Source organism: Taudactylus pleione, unplaced genomic scaffold (genome assembly GCF_031769625.1).
Source record: "Taudactylus pleione unplaced genomic scaffold, aTauple2 ptg000655l, whole genome shotgun sequence".
In the NCBI taxonomy this organism is placed as follows: Eukaryota; Metazoa; Chordata; class Amphibia; order Anura; family Myobatrachidae; genus Taudactylus; species Taudactylus pleione.
The window spans coordinates 731,060-755,635 of NW_028285057.1; the positions used below are offsets into that span (position 1 = coordinate 731,060).

Below are 24,576 nucleotides of genomic sequence, written 5' to 3' on the forward strand. Positions count from 1 at the left end.
GGGCTCCCAAATGAACCATCCGCTGTGATGGAATCAGAGAGGACTTTTTCCAATTTATCAACCACCCGTGTGCTTGCAGGCAAGCGATCGTCAGGTGGAGATGTTGAAGCAGTACCTCCGGGGAGCTCGCCAGCAACAGGAGGTCGTCCAGGTACGGCAGCAGCCGTACATTCTGGTTCCGAAGATGTGCGGCCATGACCGCCATAATCTTCGTGAACACCCTCGGTGCCGTGGAGAGACCAAAGGGTAGCGCCCGGAACTGATAGTGGTGTTGAAGGATAGCGAACCTCAGATACCGCTGGTGTGAAGATGCTATCGGAACATGGAGGTAGGCGTCCTGGATGTCCAGGGACACCATGTAATCCCCCGGTTCCATCGCCAGAATGATGGAACGTAACGTTTCCATCCTGAACTTGGGAACTCTGAGGAATTTGTTCAGAGACTTCAAGTTGAGGATAGGGCGATGAGAACCATTGGGTTTCTGCACCAGAAACAGAGACGAATAATACCCCGTCCCTCGTTGTGATAGAGGAACGGGAACAATGACCCCTGCTTTCAGCAAGGACTCTATAGCCTCCTGAACCTGTAACGCCTTGGTCTTGTTCTGAGAAGGACTTGTGGAGAAAAACTGGTGGGGTGGTCTGTGCCGAAAAGACAGGGCGTACCCCTGGGAGACCACTTCTCGAACCCAGGCATCCGTGGTGGTATTGTGCCAGCACTGGGCAAATAGAAGAAGTCGGCCTCCCACTCTGAGGTCCCCCAGAGGGAGGCCCGTCCCATCAGGCCGCAGGTTTATCTTCCTGCTTGGAAGAAGGGCGCCGAGCACTCCAGGCTTGCTTCTTGGGTTTAGAGGCCGTCTTACTCGCAGACTGTCTCGGGAAGGACTGACCTTTCGCCTTACCCTGAACCCGAAAGGAACGAAAAGCCGAACTCCGAACCTTAGCAGGCAGTGCCGCCGAAGGGAGGAAGGCCGACTTGGATTTTGCCAGGGTGTCCACTATTTTGTCCAAGTCCGGACCAAATAGTAATTCCCCATTGAAAGGTAAGGCCTCCAGACCTTTCTTTGAATCAGAGTCCGCTCTCCAGGACCGCAACCATAAGGATCGGCGGGCAGACACCGCTGCAGCCGATACCCGCGAGGTCAGCAGACTAGCATCTAAAGAAGCTTCTCCAATGTAAGAAGCGGCGTCCCTCATTTGTCCCAACAGCGTCCGCTGGACATCCGGAGCGTCGTCCGGGAAGGTATCTTCCAATGCATTGGCCCACCCCTCAATGGCCTTGGCCACCCAGGAAATGGCCATGGACGGTCGGGCCACCGCCCCGGAGAGGGAGTAAATAGACTTTAAGCAAGTCTCAACTTTCCTGTCCGTGGGATCTTTCAGCGAGGATATCGACGGTAATGGTAAGGTGGCGCCCCGAGTTAAACGGGTGACATGGGAATCCACCGCCGGTGGAGTTTCCCATTTTTTACAATGTGCCTCAGGGAAGGGGTAATTAGAAGCCAACCGCTTCTGAGGAAGGAATCTCTTACTGGGCGCCTGCCAAGCTACCGCCATATGATCCGTCAACTGATCCGACAGGGGAAACACCGCAGAAGCCACCTTAGTTTTTTTGAAACTAGGAAACTTCGACCTAGGAACCGGTGCCTCATCCTCTATAAGAAGAATAGCTCGCACCGCCCTAACTAGTGCTCGCACATTAATGGACGACTTGGTATCCATTTCCTGGACCGAGGCGTCCGAGTCAGTGTCATCAGGGACCTCCCCATCATCTGAGGAACCCTCTGAGTCCGATACCTGAGCAGCCCGTGTCATGAGTGGGCGTTTAGAAATCCTAGAAGGCATGTCAGTCTGCAACATTGACTGAAAAGCCGAGGAAGCGGCCGCCAAATTTTGCACGGAGTTGGAGAGCACATCCACCCATGGTGGAGGCGTCGCCATAGGGGCCTGAAAAGGTACCACAGGCTGCTGCGGCACAGGGGAAGCCTGTGTATATATATATAGGCAACCCCGCATAGGGACCAACTGATTGAGACCCAGGAGGACTCCGCAATAACTGCGGGACACCCGGGGAATGGGGGATGGTCGGCTGGGGCACCGCCCTAGTAGGGAGAGCAGTCGGGACCGACAGACTGTCCGCAATAGACACCAGCACTTGAGAAAACATCGCCCACGGTGGTTCCTGCGCCAGAGAAGATCTGGATGGGCCAGGAGCCACCTGGCATCGACTACACAGGCCATCCTGTGACAAATCCTCCCTATCTACTCCTGCAGAACAGCGTCCGCAGGAGGCCAACACCGGAGCCACTGAGCGCTCAACCTCCTCGTCTGACATGACAGAATATATTATGTATCTGGCACCAGGGTAGAAGTAAAACGCACTCACCGGTGTGCTGAACAACAGCCCACAATATGGCACTGAGTAGCACACAACTGTATGTGACGGACCTCACAAATACGTGATTTATATAGGTGAGGTCTGCAGAAACGCCCCTCCCCCACACACCTGCAGGGCTTGTAGGAGAAGTAAAGGGATAGGTATAAGCTGACAGTAAGCTGAAAATAAGCACAGACAGGCAGCACTAGCAAAAAGTCACATACCATGCAGGAAGATATACTCACTGCACCTTTCCACTACAATCAACCTGCCCAGATTCAGTGTCTGGGAGGGCTATAGTGCTGTGTACGCTGTCCTTAATCAGGGGAGAGGTACACAGGGGGACCGGTCCGCGTGCTCCCTGAGATCTGCGCTGCCACTGTGAGAAAATGGCCGCTGGAGACCTCAGAGGAGGAGTGGCCGTGTAACTGCAGCTCAGCGACGCCAGACTGCGTGCTGAAAGGCGCGCTGAGCTGAGGGGAGGAGCCGCTGACAGGGAAGGCTTCCTCCCCTGGCTGGCCATAACCCCAGGGATGCTGGCTTCCCGCTTGCCGGTTATCCCTGGTGGTCTAGTGGTCCCACGGGTTATGGGGGGGGCCCGCCGCCACTGCCAGCAGCCTCCGGTCTGTCCCCAGGACCGGAGGCTAAAGTACTGCATTTAAGGCATTCCGCGCGCCGCCGCTAGCCAGCGACGCGCGGCTTACCTGCATCCCCGGCGACTCCGGCAGCAGTCCTGGGAGGTAGACAGAGTCCGGCTAGTACGGACTCTGCCCTCCCGCCGCGATCCCCAGATCAGTACTGGCGTCGCGGCGCCAGTCGGGGATCAGAGCGGCAGCGTGGGCGTCTGTACAGACAGCCCTTCGCTGCCGTCTGTAGTAAAAAGATTAAAAATAAATAAAATTTAACTTAAAATAAAAAGCTTCTGGGGGCTGCTCCTGCAGCCCCCCTGCGCGGTGACCGACTCCGGCCGGGCACCAGCTTACACTGAGGTGCCTGTGGCTCGGGGGCGGGGTATAGAGGAGGACCCAAGTGCATCCTGGGAGCTAAAAGCTTAACTGTGTGGTGCCCATGGATCCTGTTCCAGCTATAACCCCAAGGTCAACCCTGTGGACCCCCTATGGACCCTGAAGTAGAAATACTGATAGGACAGTAACATCATAAGTACACAGGGATTTTCACCCTAAGTGTTGTTTTCACTGCATAACTTCCCTTGTAATGCAAATATTTGACCTCTGTTTATTGTGTTGAATTTAGCATTACATTTCCTTTCATTTGATATATGAATCATTGCAATGCATGAAGTGTAACAGTTTTTATAAGCATTCGAAGTTGAAAAACGGCCAAAATTGCAGACACTTTTTGAAATTTGACTACCACTGTGTGTATATATATATATGTATGTATGTGTATATATATATATATATATATATATATATATATATATATATATATATAAATAAATATATTAGGGATGTGCAGGCTCGGATGGGTTCGAGTTTGCACGCAGAGTTCGGATTTTTCCCTCCAAAAAAACGGAACTCAGAAAGAGGCTAAACGTCATCTTGCATGGACAAACATCATCATTCTTGGACTTTTGGAATGATGATGTTTGTCCATGCAAGATGACGTTTAGCCTCTTTCTGAGTTCCGTTTTTTTGGAGGGAAAAATCCGAACTCTGCGTGCAAACTCGAACCCATCCGAGCCTGCACATCCATAATTATATATATATATATATTTATTTTTAGCGTGTATGTATATAATATACACGCGCGCACACACACGGATGTGTCCACATACATCTGTGCTCTACAAGTCACTTTAAACATAACGTGAGCGCCATGCAATCCGTTAGCGCTGAGCGTCTTTTTATGCGACTTTTACCTTCAAATGAATCTCATTCGCAAAGCGATTTGAAGGGCTGTTTAATGCGCAAGGACGTAAAGATGTATGTGGACACATCTGTATATATAATTTTAGTTACATGAGCATCGGGAAACGGGATGAATCCAGAGGTGAGAGGGCCATGCCTGTGAGAGTTTACATTCTAAATGGAAGGAAATGAGTGGGGGTTATGGGAAACGTAAGGGTTAAGGAGGTGGGAGTGAGTGAAGGCATCAGGCCTGTTCTGGTGGGTTAGAGCAGGTAGGTGAGGTTTGATTTACATTTCAGGGGCCACATGAGCGCGGCTCTCATCTTCAAAAGGGCCACACAAAGCAGTAAGGAGCTGAAGGCTGCAGGTGAAGGCTTGGAGGGCCACCACAGTCCTGGATCTAATAAAAGGGATATCCTTACGTTCTATTTCTGTATTCATATCACCCATGTGATAATATGCTTTGCAAATAATTATTAGCTAGCTTCATTTTGACTTCAACCCTAATGGGACAGATGGGATGTTGTCACAATCCTGGCTGTCGGAATCCTGACACCAGTCAGAATTCCAGTGCCGGCATCTCGACTTGTAAGGGTTAGACACTGGGGGAAGGGAGGTGCACTGTGTTTTTTTGTTGTGCTTACTACGTAGTGCACAAGTCTATAGTAAAGCAAGAACCAGAACGCTAGAAAACTTCTTGATGATTAAATGATCATGTAAGCATGTCATGTCCCATAGATGTCATAGTCCCTAAACTACTCTGTGATTTTGTAGAATGGCAATGAACAGACCCGGCGGCGACTTGCCGTGTACTGCCTGAAGGATGCCTATCTACCGCTGCGCCTTTTGGAGAAGCTCATGTGTGTGATCAATTACATGGAGATGGCACGCGTGACTGGTGTACCGCTGAACTATCTGTTATCCCGCGGGCAGCAAATCAAGGTGGTCTCGCAGCTTCTCAGACAGGTATGTGCTAGCAGCTAAATAAACATGTCTCAGATCACAGGAATGACGGAGTGATGGTCAGGCAGTACATGGCTGCAGAATAGAACCTGAGATGTGCGTGCTATTGTATTTCTATATATATCATGAATAAGCCTTTTTACATACTATTTCTGTAATAAAGCTTCAGTCTTTTCCTTGACCACATGCTGTTATTTGGCCATGTCTTTGGTGATTCTTTTAATTTGGCAGTTGGATATGTTTAAAAGGTTTTACTCTTTGCCAAAGTAATAACGTACAATGTTCATTTCTACTTCAGGGTCCATAGGGGGTCCACAGGGTTGACCTTGGGGTTATAGCTGGAACAGGATCCATGGGCACCACACAGTTAAGCTTTTAGCTCCCAGGATGCACTTGGGTCCTCCTCTATACCCCGCCCCCGAGCCACAGGCACCTCAGTGTAAGCTGGTGCCCGGCCGGAGTCGGTCACCGAGCAGGGGGGCTGCAGGAGCAGCCCCCAGAAGCTTTTTTATTTATTTATTTATTTTAGTTTCTTTTACTACAGACGGCAGCGAAGGGCTGTCTGTACAGACGCCCACGCTGCCGCTCTGATCCCCGACTGGCGCCGCGACGCCAGTACTGATCTGGGGATCGCGGCGGGAGGGCAGAGTCCGTACTAGCCGGACTCTGTCTACCTCCCAGGACTGCTGCCGGGGATGCAGGTGAGCCGCGCGTCGCTGGCTAGCGGCGGCGCGGGGAATGCCTTAAATGCAGTCCTTTAGCCTCCGGTCCTGGGGACAGACCGGAGGCTGCTGGCAGTGGCGGCGGGCCCCCCCCATAACCCGTGGGACCACTAGACCACCAGGGATAAAGGGGCAAGCGGGAAGCCAGCATCCCTGGGGTTATGGCCAGCCAGGGGAGGAAGCCTTCCCTGTCAGCGGCTCCTCCCCTCAGCTCAGCGCGCCTTTCAGCACGCAGTCTGGCGTTGCTGAGCTGCAGACTCTTCGGCCACTCCTCCTCTGAGGTCTCCAGCGGCCATTTTCTCACAGTGGCAGCGCAGATCTCTCAGGGAGCATGCGGACCGGTCCCCCTGTGTACCTCTCCCCTGATTAAGGACAGCGTACACAGCACTATAGCCCTCCCAGACACTGAATCTGGGCAGGTTGATTGTAGTGTAAAGGTGCAGTGAGTATTACTTCTGCATGGTATGTGACTTTTGCTAGTGCTGCCTGTCTGTGCTTATTTTCCGCTTGCTGTCAGCTTATACCTATCCCTTTACTTCTCCTACAAGCCCTACAGGTGTGTGGGGGAGGGGCGTTTCTACTGACCTCACTTATATAGATCACGTATTTGTGAGGTCCGTCACATACAGTTGTGTGCTACTCAGTGCCATATTGTGGGCTGTTGTTCAGCACATCGGTCAGTGCGTTTTACTTCTACCCTGGTGCCAGATATATAATATATTCTGTCATGTCAGACGAGGAGGTTGAGCGCTCAGTGGCTCCGATGTTGGCCTCCTGCGGACGCTGTTCTGCAGGAGTGGATAGGGAGGATTTGTCACAGGAGGGTCTGTGTAGTCGGTGCCAGGTGCCTCCTGGCCCATCCAGACCTTCTCTGACGCAGGAACCACCGTGGGCGATGTTTTCTCAAGTGCTGGTGTCTATTGCGGACCGTCTATCGGTCCCGACTGCTCTCCCTACTAGGGCGTTACCCCAGCCGACCATCCCCCATTCCCCGGGTGTCCCGCAGTTATTGCGGAGTCCTCCTGGGTCTCAGTCGGTGGGTCCCTATGCGGGGTTGCCTATGTATATACAGGCTTCCCCTGTGCCGCAGCAGCCTGTGGTACCTTTTCAGGCCCCTATGGTGACTCCTCCACCCTGGGTGGATGTGCTTTCCAACTCAGTACAAAATTTGGCGGCCGCTTCCTCGGTTTTTCAGTCAATGTTGCAGACTGACATGCCTTCTAGGGTTTCAAAACGCTCACTCATGGCACGGGCTGCTCAGGTATCGGACTCAGAGGGTTCCTCAGATGATGGGGAGGTCCCTGATGACACTGACTCGGACGCCTCGGTCCAGGAAATGGATACCAAGTCGTCCATTAATGTGCGAGCACTGGTTAGGGCGGTGCGAGCTATTCTTCTTATAGAGGATGAGGCACCGGTTCCTAAGTCGAAGTTTCCTAGTTTCAAAAAAACTAGGGTGGCTTCTGCGGTGTTTCCCCTGTCGGATCAGTTGACGGATCATATGGCGGTAGCTTGGCAGGCGCCCAGTAAGAGATTCCTTCCTCAGAAGCGGTTGGCTTCTAATTATCCCTTCCCTGAGGCACATTGTAAAAAATGGGAAACTCCACCGGCGGTGGATTCCCATGTCACCCGTTTAACTCGGGGCGCTACTTTACCATTACCGTCGATATCCTCGCTGAAGGATCCAACGGACAGGAAAGTTGAGACTTGTTTAAAGTCTATTTACTCCGTCTCCGGGGCGGTGGCCCGACCGTCCATGGCCATCTCCTGGGTGGCCAAGGCCATTGAGGGGTGGGCCAATGCATTGGAAGATACCTTCTCGGATGACGCTCCGGATGTCCAGCGGGCGTTGTTGGGACAGATGAGGGACGCTGCTTCTTACATTGGAGAAGCTTCTTTAGATGTTAGTCTGCTGACTTCGCGGGTATCGGCTGCAGCGGTGTCTGCCAGCCGATCCTTATGGTTGCGGTCCTGGAGAGCGGACTCTGATTCAAAGAAGGGCCTGGAGGCCTTACCTTTCAATGGGGAATTACTATTTGGTCCGGACTTGGACAAAATTGTGGATACCCTGGCTAAATCCAAGTCAGCCTTCCTCCCTTCGGCGGCACTGCCTGCTAAGGTTCGGAGTTCGGCTTTTCGTTCCTTTCGGGTTCAGGGGAAGGCGAAAGGTCAGTCCTTCCCGAGACAATCTGCGAGTAAGACTGCCTCTAAGCCCAAGAAGCAAGCCTGGAGTGCACGGCGCCCTTCTTCCAAGCAGGAAGATAAACCTGCGGCCTGATGGGACGGGCCTCCCTCTGGGGGACCTCAGAGTGGGAGGCCGACTTCTTCTATTTGCCCAGTGCTGGCACAATACCACCACGGATGCCTGGGTTCGAGAAGTGGTCTCCCAGGGGTACGCCCTGTCTTTTCGGTACAGACCACCCCACCAGTTTTTCTGCACGAGTCCTTCTCAGGACAAGACCAAGGCGTTACGGATTCAGGAGGCTATAGAGTCCTTGCTGAAAGCAGGGGTCATTGTTCGTCTCTGTTTCTGGTGCAGAAACCCAATGGTTCTCATCGCCCTATCCTCAACTTGAAGTCTCTGAACAAATTCCTCAGGGTTCCCAAGTTGAGGATGGAGACGTTACGTTCCATCATTCTGGCGATGGAACCGGGGGATTACATGGTGTCCCTGGATATCCAGGACGCCTACCTCCATGTTCCGATAGCACCTTCGCACCAGCGGTATCTGAGGTTCGCTATCCTTCAACACCACTATCAGTTCCGAGCGCTACCGTTTGGTCTCTCCACGGCGCCGAGGGTGTTCACGAAGATTATGGCGGTCATGGCCGCACATCTTCGGAACCAGAATGTACGGCTGCTGCCGTATCTGGACGACCTCCTGTTGCTGGCGAGCTCCCCAGAGGTACTGCTTCAACATCTCCACCTGACGATCGCTTGCCTGCAAGCACACGGGTGGTTGATAAATTGGAAAAAGTCCTCCCTGATTCCATCACAGCGGATGGTTCATTTGGGAGCCCTGCTGGATTCGCGTCAGCAAAGGATCTTCCTTACTCCGGAGAAGGTCGCCTCCCTACAGCTGCGGATACGCAGTTGCCTGAGCAGTTGCCGCCTGTCGGTCCATTCGGCTATGAGAGTTCTGGGGTCCATGGTGTCGACATTCGACATGGTGGAATTTGCCCAGTTCCATTCCTGGCCCCTGCAGGGGCTGATTCTATCGGAATGGAACGGGTTACCTCACCGGATCCGCTCTCAGGTGCTGGTGTTGTCTCCGGACGTTCGGCAATCTTTGGCTTGGTGGCTTCAGACAGCTCATCTGGTCGAGGGGCGCCCCTTTTGGATCCCGGACTGGGTCCTGCTCACGACGGATGCCAGTCTCCGGGGTTGGGGGGCACTGACCGGCTCATTGTCTCTCCAGGGTCGTTGGTCTGCGGAAGAAACTCTTCTTCCCATCAACATCCTGGAACTGAGGGCTGTATACAGGGCCCTGCAGTCGTCCGGCCCCGCTCTTCACGGAAGGGCGGTACAGGTGCAGTCCGACAACGCCACCACGGTGGCGTATATCAACCACCAAGGAGGAACTCGCAGTCGGGCAGCGATGTCGGAGGTGTCTCGCATCCTGACTTGGGCGGAGGGTCACATTCCAGCGATCTCGGCGGTCTTCATCCCTGGAGTCATCAATTGGGAAGCGGACTTCCTCAGCCGTCACGACGTGCATCCCGGGGAATGGTCGCTTCACCCAGAGGTGTTTCAGCTACTCGTGGACAGGTGGGGACTGACGGAGCTGGACTTGATGGCCTCCCGTCACAATTACAAGTTGCCCGTTTACGGGTCAAGGACAAGAGACGCAGGCGCAAGTCTGGTGGACGCGCTGTCGGTGCAATGGACGTTTCACCTGGCGTATCTGTTTCCTCCGATATCCCTACTTCCTCGGGTTCTGCGGAAATTCAAGCAGGACGGCGGCACGCTAGTGCTGGTAGCTCCGGCGTGGCCCAGACGTCCTTGGTACTCCGATCTCAGGAGCCTCTCCATCGACGCTCCGTACCTTCTTCCTCAGCGTCGGGACCTGTTGTCTCAAGGGCCCTGTCTTTACCCGGATCTGGGTCGGCTGTCTTTGAGGTCTCGGGGCTTCTCCAGTTCGGTTATTGGTACCATGCTCAGGGCACGCAAGCCTGCTTCAGCACGGATCTATCACAGGGTGTGGCACACTTACTTTCAGTGGTGTGAGTCCAGAAAATTATGATCCTCAGGTGTTCCGAGTTTCTAGGGTTTTGGAATTGGAATTTCTTCAATCAGGATTGGACCTCGGCTTACGCCTTGCATCTCTGAAGGTTCAGGTTTCCGCCTTGTCTGTGTGGTTTCAACGGCGGATTGCAATGCTGCCGGACGTTCACACCTTTTTCCAAGGTGTTCTCAGAATCCAGCCTCCCTTTGTGCCTCCTGTGGCTCCTTGGGACTTGGCGGTGGTTCTACGGGTCCTGCAGGGTCCTCCGTTTGAGCCTCTTGAGTCGGTGGAGCTCAAGTGGCTGACATTTAAGACCGTTTTTCTCCTGGCAATTGCTTCGGCCAGGAGGGTGTCTGAATTGGGGGCGCTTTCCTGTCGCCCTCCTTTCCTGATTTTTCACCAGGACAGAGCGGTGCTCCGCACTCGTCCTGAGTTTTTGCCCAAAGTGGTCTCGAAGTTCCACATTAATCAGGAACTTGTTGTGCCAGCTTTTCAGTCCCCTGATATTTCAGCTGGTGAGACTTCCTTAGATGTGGTCCGGGCGCTTAGAATCTATGTGGACAGGACGGCTTCGGTTAGGAAGTCTGATTCCTTGTTTATCCTCTTTGGTTTTCACAAGAGGGGTTGGCCTGCCAACAAACAAACGTTAGCCCGTTGGCTTCATTCCGTTATTTGTGAGGCTTATGCACAGGAGGGTTTACCTGTGCCATCCTCTGTTAAGGCTCATTCCACTCGTTCTGTGGGTCCCTCTTGGGCTGCTAGACGTGGCGCTTCTGCTGTTCAGCTGTGTAAGGCGGCCACTTGGTCTTCTATTCAAACGTTTTGAGGTTCTATGCGTTTGACACCTTCGCCTCTCAGGATGCATCCTTTGGGCGCCGGGTGCTCCTTTCAGCACAGGAGCGTCCCCGCCCTTAGTTGAACTGCTTTGGGACATCCCCAAGGTCAACCCTGTGGACCCCCTATGGACCCTGAAGTAGAAAACAAGAGATATGGTAAGAACTTACCTTTGTTATCTCTGTTTCTACGAAGTCCATAGGGTCCACAGGGCGCCCGCCCTGACGCTCCTGGCTTCAAATGGGCTGTGTGGCTGGTCACCGGTTTTCCGTCTCCCATTGCTGTGAGTATGGTTTCTTGTGTGTTCCAGTCTTCCTTCTTTCTGTTCCATATTCTCCTCCGGCCTAGGCTGCTTACCAACTGAGGTGCCTGTGGCTCGGGGGCGGGGTATAGAGGAGGACCCAAGTGCATCCTGGGAGCTAAAAGCTTAACTGTGTGGTGCCCATGGATCCTGTTCCAGCTATAACCCCAAGGTCAACCCTGTGGACCCTATGGACTTCGTAGAAACAGAGATAACAAAGGTAAGTTCTTACCATATCTCTTGTTATACACAGTTTGGTCGTCTACATAACCATTATGAGAGTATGTTGCTTCTGCTGAATTATGGCTACTGTGGGACAGACTTACGTTATTGCTGTAAGTAGAAAAGCATTTCCGCACCTCATGGACTAGGGGTCCAATACAGCAGCGTACGCAATTGCAACACCGTATGCAGATCGGACGAATGTTCACTACTGGGCACTGCGTTTCCGCACGCAGATAGGAATCCATCGCAGAGTGACTGACAGGCTGTGAGCGTTTGGTGGTGGTGACGGGGAGTGGTCGGAGAAACGCAGACGTGTCTGTCCGGTTGAACGCCGTTGCATGGGCGTGCATAAATTGGCCACTGGGATTACATACGCAGCTTGTGTAGTCACTGCGTGTGACGCGACATGCAATTTCTGCGACCGGTCAGATCTGCTGTAATTGTGCGTGACGGGTCGATGTGCTTCGACGGTACCGATGTATACGCAGGACTGCGAGCTGTTACGGATGTGAGAAAGCAGCAGCAGTGGGCATCTCTATGCTGGCTGAGCTATGGCAGGTATTAGCATATTTTCGCAGTTTCATTGCGTGCAATTACGCAGCTGCGATCACAATTTGCAATCAATACTGAATCAGGCCTTAATCAAGGCTGTGTACGGCAGAGATTTTAGGACAACGCACTCTCGCAGTGCAAAATATGACCACATGTGGAAATGTAGCTTCTGGCTTAATGTGTTGCCTTTTCATCCACAAGGGGACACTGTAAACACTGGGGTATAGACAGTGGTGTGTGGAGCCTGGCACTTTCATTTATTGTTCCTGGGCAGCCGCCTTTGTAGCAACAGCAGAGTCACAGCCAGGAGGTGACGTTGGGGTTTAGTGATGGCTACCTGAATGATGGCTCTAATTGGCTGTCCTTCCTGCCATCTTCCTCGAGGTGGGGGCGCTCTGATTGGCTAGGTGGTCTGCTATTCTCCAGTGGAGGTGGGTCCTCTCCCTCCTCCTACTTCTTGTGTGTATCTACACGCAGACTGCTCCGCCGATTTTCGCCAGTAGTAGTAGTAGTAGTAGTACAACCCTGAGAGACACACTGCCATTCAGACACTGCGACTTGGCAAGAGGACACTGGCTCAGGCTGACTCCTCCCCCTTGTAGATGGTGCTAGGGGGTTGGGGCTGTGATTGTTTAATATCTTACTATTGGTTATGTGTTCTGGGACAGCATTACAGTTAGCTGGGACTTGTGGTTAGCACCGTGTCTGTCAGTTTCTCTGGAGTTACACTCACAGCAGTTTTATAGAGTAAAGTATTTGCATACGAGGCAAAGATTTCTGTGCATCTCTATCTCATATGTAATTGTTGCACTCTAATTATTTAGCATGGATTAATTTCCTCTGCGGTACTCTGTTGTGTTGTTTGAGTGTTTGTTATTACAATTCCCTAGTTGTTCCTCTCCATTTCATCATTCCGTATGGGAAGGGCAATGCTGCAAGGATGCTCCCTTATAAGAGTGGGGCTGTACAAAGTGCTCTGGGTTTATCTCCAAGAGTCTGGCCGCTCTTTCTTCTTCAGACGGTTAAGCCTCCCTGGGCTCAGGACTTGGCCGCCTTGATAAAGTGCATATGTTTCATCCCTGGAGAGACTCCTTGATCCTTCCTCCAGGAAGTCGGGTGAGGCGTCCAGACAGAAAGGCCCCCAGATGCCGAGACTTCCGGGTATCCTTCAGTCTTGAGAGCAACCCAATTCGGAGGCTTCGTCTCAGGGTGGGGATGATTATCTGGATGAGTCAGATCTGGATTTTTCTTCGGCGACGAAAGGTGATCCTGCTGACGTCCTGGAGGTCGAGGCCTTAATCAATGCTGTCCGGCAGAGATTTTGCATATCTCAGACTCTGACTCTTCATAAACTCAGTAGGTCTCCCTTTTCAAGAGGAAACCTAAACAGGCAGTTACCTTTCCCTCCTTCCCGCAATTGAAGGATCTGGTATCCATGGCGTGGGTGCACCCGGACCATAACTTTCTAGACGTTTGTTCTCCCTTTATTTTTTTGAAGTTCGAAATGGAATTCCCCAGCCTTTAGTGGATCCCTGTATTTCAGGTTGACCAAAAAGTCTGCTATTTCGGTACCGTGATTTACCTCTCTCAGGGACAGCTTTGTTCGCAAACTGGAGTCTATGCTGAATTCAATCTACATGGCAGTATGGGCAGCCCTTAGGCCCATGTTTGTCTCCTCCTGGGTAAATAAGGAGGTCGAAAAATTGCACGGACCGATCTGCTCCTGTTGATGGAGCATATTAGAGTGTCGGCTTCTTACCCGGTTGAGGCAGCTGTTGAAGCAGTCCTGGTCTGTCTGTTCTAAACAGGGTTGGCTGTTTTAAACCACCTCGGTCATTCCAGTCATTCCTTGGATGTTGTACGTGCTCTTCGACTATACGGTACCCGGAACTTTACTTTGCTCAAACTGGATAACTAGTTTGTCATATATGACTCTCCTAAAGCGGTTTTGGCCGGCCTCGAAGCCAACGGAATCCCATTGGCTTTGTGTGGTCATTCACAGGCTTACATTGCTCAGGGCCATCCGGTGCTTCCCACGGTCACTGCTTACTCCACTCGGTCGGATGGCGCCTCATGGGCTTCGTTCCTTGTGGTCTCTGCTGTTCAGCTGTGTGTGGCGGCCTTCCATGCCCACCTTTGCTAAATTCTACCATTTCTACTTCAGGGTCCATAGGGATCCACAGGGTGACCTTGGGGTATAGCTGGATCCTGGATCCTCGGGCACCACGGAGTTAAAGCTTTCAGCTGCTCCCAGGATGCACTTGGGTCCAACCTCCCCTATACCCCGCCCCCGAGCCACAGGCACCTCAGTTTTAGATGGTGCCCGGCCGGAGTTGGGTCACCCTGCGGAGTGGGCTGCAGGAGCAGCCCCCTAAAGCTTTTAATTTTTTATTTAACTTAGTTAAATTTATTTATTTATTTTTTACTATAGTTTTTCTCCAGAGCGGCAGCGCTGGGCTGTCTGTACAGACGCCCACGCTGCCGCTCCTTTTCCCTGCTGGCGCCGCGACGCCAGCACTGAACTGGGGATCGCGGCGGGGGAAGCCAGAGTCTGTACTAGCCGGACTCTGGTTTCCCCCGGGATTGCTGCCGGAAGACTCCGGGGAGATCAGGTAAGCCGCGCATCGCTGATTAGCGGCGGTGCGCAGGTTCCTTTCAAATACCCCGCCAGACCACTAGACCACCAGGGTTAATATCGCGGCAAGCGGGATGCCGGCAACCTGGGGGTTAATATGCTAGCCAGGGGAGGAAGCCTTCCCTGTCTAGCGGCTCCTCCCCTCAGCTCAGCGCGCCTTTCAGCTAGTAGTCTGGCGTCGCTGAACTGCAGCTACTCGGCCACTCCTCCTCTGAGGTCTCCAGCGGCCATTTTCTCCAAGTGGCAGCGTGGATACTCTCAGGGAGCACGCGGACCGGTCCCCCTGTGTACCTCTCCCCCGACAAGGACAGTGTACACCGCACTATAGCCCTCCCAGACACTGAATCTGGGCAGGTTGATTGTAGTGGAAAGGTGCAGTGAGTATATCTTCCTGCATGGTATGTGACTTTTGCTAGTGCTGCCTGTCTGTGTCTTTTTTCTACTTACTGTCAGCCTATACCTGTCCCTTTCCTTCTCCTACAAGCCCTACAGGTGTGCGGGGGAAGGGTGTTTCTACTGACCTCACCTATATAGATCACGTATTTGTGAGGTCCGTCACATACAGTTGTGTGCTACACGGTGCCATATTGTGGGCTGTTGTCCAGCACACGGGTGAGTGCGCACGTTTTCTTCCAACGTCATGTCCGAGGAGGAGATTGAGCACTCCGGGGCTCCGGTATTGTTCTCCTGCAGGCGCTGTTCTGCAGGAGTGGATAGGGAGGATTTGTCACAGGACGGCCTGTGCGGACGGTGCCAGGCGCTCCCTGGTATGTCTAAACCTCCCATGTCGCAGGAGCCACCATGGGTGATGTTTTCCCAGGTGCTGGTGTCCATCGAGGACCGTCTGTCGGTCCCGACTGCCGCCCCTACTAGTGCGTTGCCCCAGCCTGCCATCCCCCATTCCCCGGGTGTCCCACAATTATTGCAGACTCCCCCGGGGTCTCAGCCTGTTGGTCCCTATGCGGGGTTGCCAATGTATATTCAGTCCACCCCTGTGGCACAGCAGGCTGTGGTGCCGTTTCAGGCTCCTGTGGCAGCTCCTCCACCCTGGGTGGATGCGCTTTCCCACACTGTCCAACATTTGGCAGCAACATCTTCGGCTTTACAGTCGATGTTGCGCAGTGACGTGCCCTCCAGGGCGTCTAAACGCTCAGTCATGGCGCAGGCTGCGCATCTTCCGGATTCTGAGGGGTCCTCGGATGATGGTGAGGTGCAGGATGAGTCAGCCTCAGATGCCTCAGTCCAGGAGGTAGACACGAAGTCTTCCATCAATGTGCGGGCTCTGGTTAAGGCGGTGCGGGCCATTCTTCTGATTATGGATGAGGCACCCGCTCCCAAGTCGAGGTATCCTAGTTTTAAAAGAGCTAAGGTTACTTCTGCAGCGTTCCCCTTGTCTGATCAGTTGACTGATCACATGGCGGTGGCCTGGCAGACACCCAGTAAGCGTTTCCTGCCACAGAAACGCTTGGCGTCCAATTATCCATTCCCGGAGGCACATTGTAAGAAATGGGAAACTCCGCCTGCAGTCGATTCCCATGTAACACGCCTCATCAGGAGTGCTACTTTGCCATTGCCGTCTATATCCTCGCTGAAGGATCCTACGGACAGGAAGGTGGAGACTTGTTTAAAGTCTATTTCTACTTCAGGGTCCATAGGGGGTCCACAGGGTTGACCTTGGGTATAGGTTGGGAACCAAATCCGGGCACCACACAGTTAAAGCTTTTAGCTCCCAGGATGCACTTGGGTCCACTCTCCCTATAACCCCACCCCCAAGCCAGAGGCACCTCAGTTTAAGTTGGTGCCCGGCCGGAGTCGGGTCACCGTTTAGTGCAGTGGGGAGCTGATTAGCAGCCCCTAAGCTTTATTTTTTCTAAAGGACAAAGTTTTTTTATTTTTACTTTGGATTCTTCAGAGCGGCAGCGTCGGACTGTCCATAGGACGTCTAAGCTGCCGCTCCGTCACCCCGCTGGCGCTGAGACGCCAGTACAGATCTGGGGATCTCAGCGGGACCCCAGAGTCTGTACTAGCCGGACTCTGCGGGCGCCCAGGACTGCTGCCGGATCCACGGGGAGCAGGTAAGGCGCGGGTCACCGCTTGCGGTGATCCGCGCATTTGAAATGCAGTCCTGTGCCTCTGGTCTGTGGGGACAGACCGGAGGCGTCGGCAGTGGCGGCGGGCCCCCCATACCCCGTGTGTCCACTAGACCACCAGGGACTTAGTGTTCGGTGCAGGGAGCCGGCGTCCCGGGGGTTAATAGCCGGCCGGGGGAGGCAGCCTTCCCTGTTACAGCGGCTCCTCCCCTCAGCTCAGCGCGCCTTTCAGTATCTATAGTCTGGCGTCGCTGAGCTGCTTCCTCCGCGGGCCACGCTTCTTCTGAGGTCTCCAGCGGCCATTTTCTTGTGGTGCAGCAGAAATCTCTGGAGATGGCAGTGAGTCCAGTCCCCCTGCGTACCTCACCATCAGGTCAGTGTACACAGCGCTGTAGCCTTCCCAGACACTGAATCTGGGTAAGTTGCATGCAGTGTAATAGTGCAGTATATTATATGACATTGTTAATGTATATATGTGTATATCTGCATTGTATGTGACTTATGCTAGTGCTGACTGTCTGTACTTTATTCTCTCACCTGTCAGTGTATATCTATCCCTTTTCCTTATCTGCCCTAATACAGCTGTACTTGGGGTGGTTCTGAGACCTCACATTTATATACTTGTTAATATTTGTGAGGTTTGTCACATATGGTTGTGTGCTCCACGTTGCCATATTTTGAGTGGAACTGTGTGTTGCATACGCTGAAAATGGGTCCCTGCAGCTAATTTTTAGTATCAGTCAGGACCAGTATAGCGCTGCTTGATCGCAAGGCTTGGTCAGATATGTCTGACCAGGAGATAGAGCGTTACACTGCACCGATTTTTACTATCCTGCAAGCCATGTGCTGCAGGTGTTAGTGCGGAGGATTTAACTCTTAAAGGGTTCTGTATGTGGCGTCATCGGGTGCCGGCCCCTTTCACGACCCCCTTGGGCGGTTTGTTTTCTCGGGATCCTCTTAATTGCGGATCGCCGGGCGGGCCCCATTGTTGTACCTCACTTGGGGTTACTTCACCATACTGCCCTTTTCATCTCAGGGTATCTCGCAGTTTCTTGCACTCTTCCCCTGTGACACAGACTATCGCTCCTTGCAGGGGTTTTTCGAGTATATGAATTCTCCCTGGTGTCACAATAGTCTGTCATGCCCCTTGCAGGGATTACCACAACAGCCACCCTGGGTGGATGTCGTTTTTCTACGAAACGCAAATTGGCGTGGTTGACGCCCTGTGGTTACTTCCCAGTTGGCTCTGCCGTGAACTGGATACTGTTTTGGGCTCTTTCCCTCTTACACGGGTGGAAGCCTATTTCAGGTATTATTATCCCTGCTTTAGGGCTGGTGGCAGGTCCATTCTGGTTAGAGTGAATGTTGACCTGCACCTGTATCATACACCCTCAGTATTACGTGCCTTCTGGTTCCCTGTTGCTGACTAGCGGGGGGATCGCATGGCGGGACTCTGGCTGTTGCCAGTTATGAGGTATTACAACAGTGTTTGGCCTCCTGTCCCAAATTCCCTGAGGGTCATCACGAGCCCCTCCTGGGGTGGATGGGCGTGTTACTCGTCGGATTACAGACGTTCCTACGCATCCCATTCCTGCGTGGTCGGATTCTTCTGATCCGTAGGTAACTCTGGCTGAAATCAGTATACTCGCTTTCAGGGGTTGTTACCCATCCTACCATGGCTATAGCATGGTTGGTTAATACTATTGCATACTGAGCTGATGCATTTGTAATGTTTTTCCCCTCCAACACGCCTGGGGTTCAAATGTATTTGGTCGCTCACGTAATATATGCAGTTGTCATAGGTGGACATGCCTATATTGGATACCAGTCTCCTAACTTTCAGAGTTCCGGCTGCGACGGTATCCTCCGTAATACCCTATGGCTGCGCTCTGGGAATGCAGAGGTGCAGATACCATCTATAGGGTAGATCTTGTTGGGTCCTGACTTTGACAGTGGCAGTACAAATTTCCCGCCTTCAGCTATGCCCACTACAGGGCCTCAGACTAAGTCTATTAAGTCTTTTTGTCCTCTGGGTCAGCCTAAAGGTCTGTTTCTTCAACCGAGCAGGCCTGGACTGCCAGCCGATCCTGCTTCTGAACCTACGGATATATCGTCAGCATGACGAGACAGGCCTACCACTGGGAGATGGCGATTTTCTCAGTTTGCCCGGTACTAGTGTCTAGTTGCCGCGGCTACGTGGGTAGGAGGGTACGCCCTCTCTTTGCTCAGGCGGCCTATTTCCATGTGATGGTACACAGGCCCTTATTCGGACCCGAACAGGGCCTTACGAATCCAGAAAGCTATACAGTTGCTGCGGTAAGCAGAGCTAATTGGGCCTTCCCCACTTTCTCAGCGAGGGACTGTTTGTTCTGCTTTCTTTCTGGTGCGGTGGCTGAATGGTCTTCTTTGGCCTATTCTCTGTCTCAATTCCCTGAACTAGTTCCTAAAGCTACCTGGGGCTCAGGAGGCAATCCCTATGCTCCATCATACTATGTTTGGAACCTGGGGACTTTATGGTATCACTGGATATACAGGACGCGTGCCTACGGGTACTTACAGAGACCTTGCCTCAGCATGGACTGAGGTTTGCTGTATCACAGCACTTACGGTTTTTCGGGCTCTGCCTGTTGGGACTGTTCTCAGCCCCACGGGGGTTTACCAACGTTTTGGATTTTCTGACAGTTCTTCTGTTCAGTATATCCAAATGCTCCTTTACCTGGATGGCCTCCTGCTCTTAGCAGGATCACCGGGGTACTTTACAGCCGGGTCAGGTTGACTGTGGCTTCTTCAGGGTGCAGACATTTAATCAATGGGGAAAAAGTCCTCCCTGCATCCCTCTCTGGGTATTCTTCACCTAGGAGCCCTGCTGGATTCTCAGAATCTGAGAATTCTTCTGGCGTAAGACGGCATCTCCACTCTTCCATTAGGAGTACATGGATGTCTGCGCAGTCGACATATGTCTTTACACTCTGGGATGCATGGTCCACTATTCAGTGTCTGCCTTTGGAAGGGTGGAATGGGCTTAGTTCCATTCCAGGCCTTTCCATAATTGGCTTATCTCCAGATGGAACAAGTTTTTTCTGTCTGATCACTGTTCGAATGATGATCTCCCCGGAGGCAAGTCTGTCTCTTTTCGGGTGACTATGACCATCTCGTCCAGGGTATTCTTTGCTAAGGACAGTGTCTGGTTCGCATCCATTTCAGTGCAGTTGGATGTCTGTCGATTCCACCCTGTCAATTAACTTGTTGGAACTTTAGCCTGTCTTGGGCCTTCACTCTGGCATAGCCCTTGTTTCCCGGTGAACCTGAAAAAGTTCAGTCCGACAGGGTCAGAACAGTGGCTTCCTTTTTAGCAATACTGTTCGTTGGGTGGCAATGTCAGGTATGTCATACATTCGGACATTGTCTGAGGGTCTCCTCCCGACCATCTCGACAGTGTTCATTTCAGGTGCTCTCCATTGGGAAGCGGGAGTCCTCAGCCGTCACGACGTGCATCCCGGGGACTAGTCTCTTCCCCAAGAGCGGTTTCATCTCCTGGTGAGCAGGGGGGAGCCCTCCTGAGGTGACACTCATGGCCTTCTGACTCTATCACACTATGGTGTTACAGTCCAACTCTGGGGATTCTGAAGCAACCTTCAGTGACTCTTTGTCGGTGAAGTGGTTCTTCCAATTTGCGTACCTGTGTTCTCCAGTCTCCATTCTTCCTCGAGGGAAGTGTTTCAATCGAGACGGAGATGCTTTCCTGCTGGTGGCTCCTGATTGCCCCAGATGTCAGGGGTACTTGGTTTTTCGGAGTCTCTCCATCGATACTCCATTCCTGATGCTTCACTGCCCAGACCTGTTGTCTCAGGGTTCTGGGGTTTGCCTTGGACCTGGGTCGTTTGTCTTTGACTGCGTCCCTACAGTGGTCTTACGGCTTCCCTGGCTTTGTCATCATTGGAATGATTAGAGCACATGGATCAGCTTTTGCTGGGACCTACCACAAACTGTGGCAGCCATAATTCTTATGGTATTATACCTGTCGATACGATCCTCTGGTGTCCAGGATTTCCAGATATTCTGGCATTCCTTCCTGCTGGCTTGGGTTTCACCCTCGGCCTGGCCTTCCTGACAGTGCGGATCTCTACACTGTCAGTATGATTAAGATATGGAATTGCTCCGCTCTGATATCCAGTTCATCCTTTGGAGTGTTTTCTGGATTATGCCTCCATTTGTCCTCCCTAGGGACTCCTTGGGAGTTAGTAGTAGTTCTTCGTTAACTCCGGGGAAAGTTAATGGAACCGCTGGTTGTGATAGCCATTACATGGTCTATTGCTTTGGCTTTCTCTCTTTCTCTCAGGGAGTTTATATCAACCAGGTGAGTGTCGGAATTGGGAGCGTTCTCATGTGGCTCCCTCTTCTGGAGGGCAGCTTGTCAGGGTGTGAGTTGCTCTCACCCTGTGTTTCTTCTTAGTGATTTTTAGGTTCCATATTATTCTGGAACTTATGGTGCGGCCATTCAGTCTCCAGTCCTCTCGGCTGGTGTGGCCTCATTGACTGTGGTCCGGCCTCTGTGGATTTATGTGATCCGTTCAAGTTCCTGACGGAAATCGGACTCCTTATTGGTGGTCTGAGATTTCTGGTTTTAACAGGAAAGGATGGCCGGCCTATGGCCAAATGTTGGCTGCATGGCCTCGTATGTCTTCTTCAGGGGCCTACCCATGGGCAGGCCTTTCTGTTGTTGATGCTTGTTTTTTCTCGGGCCATGTAACCCTCGTGGGTGGCTCGCTGTGGCGCCTTGGCTGATTTGCCTTGCTAGGTGGCCACGTGGTCTTCTGTCCACACCTTTTTAAGGTTCTAGGCATTGTTTTCCTTTGCCTCTCAGGATGCTTCCTTTTTGGCAGCGGATTCTCCTCTCAGCACAGGAGCGTCCCCTCCCTTGGTTGAACTGCTTTGGGACATCCCCAAGGTCAACCCTGTGGACCCCCTATGGACCCTGAAGTAGAAAACAAGAGATATGGTAAGAACTTACCTTTGTTTTCTCTGTTTCTACGAAGTCCATAGGGTCCACAGGGCGCCCGCCCTGACGCACCTGGCTTCAAATGGGCTGTGTGACTGGTCACTGGTTTTCCGTCTCCCATTTCTGTGAGTATGGTTATTGAGTGTTCCAGTTTTCTCTCTCTTTTTCTCTCCTCCTCCGGCCTTTGGCTACTTACAAACTGAGGTGCCTCTGGCTTGGGGGTGGGGTTATAGGGAGAGTGGACCCAAGTGCATCCTGGGAGCTAAAAGCTTTAACTGCGTGGTGCCCGGATTTGGTTCCCAACCTATACCCAAGGTCAACCCTGTGGACCCTATGGACTTCGTAGAAACAGAGATGATAAAGGTAAGTTCTTACCATATCTCTTGTTTTATTCTCTCTCAGGGGCGGTAGCCCGGCCGTCCATGGCCATCTCCTGGGTGGCCAAGGCCATTGAGGGGTGGGCCAATGCCTTGGAGGACGCGTTTACGGATGAAGCTCCGGACGTCCAGAGGGCGTTGTTAGGACAGATGAGAGATGCCGCCTCCTACATTGGAGAAGCATCTTTGGATGCTAGCCTGTTGACCTCTAGGGTTTCGGCGGCAGCAGTGTCTGCTCGTAGATCCTTGTGGTTGCGGTCTTGGAGAGCAGACGCGGATTCAAAGAAAGGCTTGGAGGCCTTACCTTTTAATGGAGAATTACTATTTGGTCCGGACCTGGACAAAATAGTAGATACCCTGGAGAAATCCAAGTCAGCCTTCCTCCCTTCAGCTACTACACCTGCTAAGGTCCGGAGCTCGGCCTTTCGTTCCTTTCGGGTTCAGGGCAAGGCAAAGGGTCAGTCCTTCCCGAGGCAGTCCGCACCCAAGACCGCCTCAAAGCCAAAGAAGCAAGCCTGGAGTGCTAGGCGCCCTTCTTCCAAGCCAGAAGATAAGCCTTCTGCGTGATGGGACGGGCCTCCCTCTGGGGGACCCCAGAGTGGGAGGCCGACTTCTTCAATTCGCCCAGTGCTGGCACAATACCACCACGGATGCCTGGGTGCGAGAAGTGATCTCCCAGGGGTACGCCCTGTCTTTTCGGCACAGTTTTTTTGCACAAGTCCTTCTCAGGACAAAACCAAGGCCTTGCAGGTTCAGGAAGCCATAGAGGCCTTGCTGACGACGGGGGTCATTATACCCGTACCACAGTCTCAACGTGGGATGGGGTATTACTCTACGCTGTTTCTGGTGCAGAAACCCAATGGCTCTCATCGCCCCATCCTCAATTTGAAGTCCCTGAACAGGTTTCTCAGGGTTCCCAAATTCAGGATGGAAACTTTGCGTTCCATCATTCTGGCGATGGAACCGGGGGATTATATGGTCTCCCTGGATATCCAGGACGCCTACCTCCATGTGCCTATAGCAACATCGCACCAACAGTTTCTGCGGTTTGCTATTCTCCACAACCACTACCAATTCAGGGCTCTACCCTTTGGTCTCTCCACGGCACCAAGGGTATTTACCAAGGTGATGGCGGTCATGGCGGCTCACCTTCGGAGCCAGGGGATACGGTTGCTACCGTATCTAGACGACCTCCTCTTGCTGGCAAGCTCCTCTGAGGTACTGATCCAACATCTCCACCTGACGGTCGCTTGTCTACAGGCGCACGGCTGGTTGATCAACTGGAAGAAGTCCTCCCTCATCCCATCACAGCGGATGGTTCAATTGGGGGCCCTGCTGGACTCTCGTCAGCAACGGATTTTTCTGACTCCAGAGAAGGTCTCCTCCTTACAGCTGCGGATTCACGGCTGTCTGAGCAGTGGTAGAGTGTCGGTGCACTCAGCGATGAGAGATTTGGGGTCCATGGTGTCGGCATTCGACATGGTGGAGTTTGCCCAGTTCCATTCCAGGCCCCTGCAGGGGCTGATTCTTTCGGAATGGAACGGATTGCCACACAGGATCCGCTCTCAGATGCTGGTGTTGTCCTCGGAGGTGCGTCTGTCCCTATCCTGGTGGCTGCAGACGGCTCATCTCCTAGAGGGGCGCCCCTTTTGGATCCCGGAATGGGTTCTGCTCACGACAGATGCCAGTCTCCGGGGTTGGGGGCGGTGACAGGCTCCTTGTCACTTCGGGGTCGTTGGTCGGCGGAGGAAGCGATTCTTCCCATCAACATCCTGGAACTGAGGGCAGTATACAGAGCCCTGCAGTCGTCCGGCACCGCTCTTCACGGAAGGGCCGTTCAGGTGCAGTCAGACAACGCCACCACGGTGGCGTACATCAATCACCAGGGAGGGACTCGCAGTCGATCTGCGATGTCGGAGGTGTCCCGCGTCCTGGCTTGGGCGGAGCGCTATCTTCCAGCTCTCTCTGCAGTATTCATCCCAGGAGTCCTCAATTGGGAGGCAGACTTCCTCAGCCGTTACGACGTGCATCCTGGGGAATGGTCGCTTCATCCAGAGGTATTCCAACTACTCGTGGACAAGTGGGGGCTGCCAGAGCTGGACCTGATGGCGTCCCGTCACAATCACAAGCTGCCCGTGTACGGGTCAAGGACAAGGGACGCAGGCGCAAGTCTGATAGACGCGCTGTCGGTGAGATGGCTGTTTCAACTGGCTTACTTGTTCCCTCCAATATCTCTGCTGCCTCGGGTCCTGCGCAAGTTCAAACAGGACGGAGGCACACTGATCCTGGTGGCCCCAGCGTGGCCCAGAAGGCCGTGGTACTCCGATCTGCGGAGCTTGTCCATCGACGCTCCGTTCCTCCTACCTCAACGGCGGGACCTGTTGTCTCAGGGGCCCTGTCTTCACC

General features: G+C 52.8%; 1 protein-coding gene across 2 annotated transcripts in view; it reads left to right on the forward strand.

Annotated features, from left to right (window-relative positions):
- Positions 1 to 24,576, forward strand: part of POLD1 (DNA polymerase delta 1, catalytic subunit) — a 156,494-nt gene that overhangs the window by 63,426 nt on the left and 68,492 nt on the right. For both annotated transcript variants that reach the window (XM_088455427.1, XM_088455428.1), the window contains exon 13: positions 5,022 to 5,213. In XM_088455427.1, the coding sequence (XP_088311553.1) occupies positions 5,022 to 5,213 (192 nt within the window). The remainder of the gene's footprint in view (positions 1 to 5,021; positions 5,214 to 24,576) is intronic.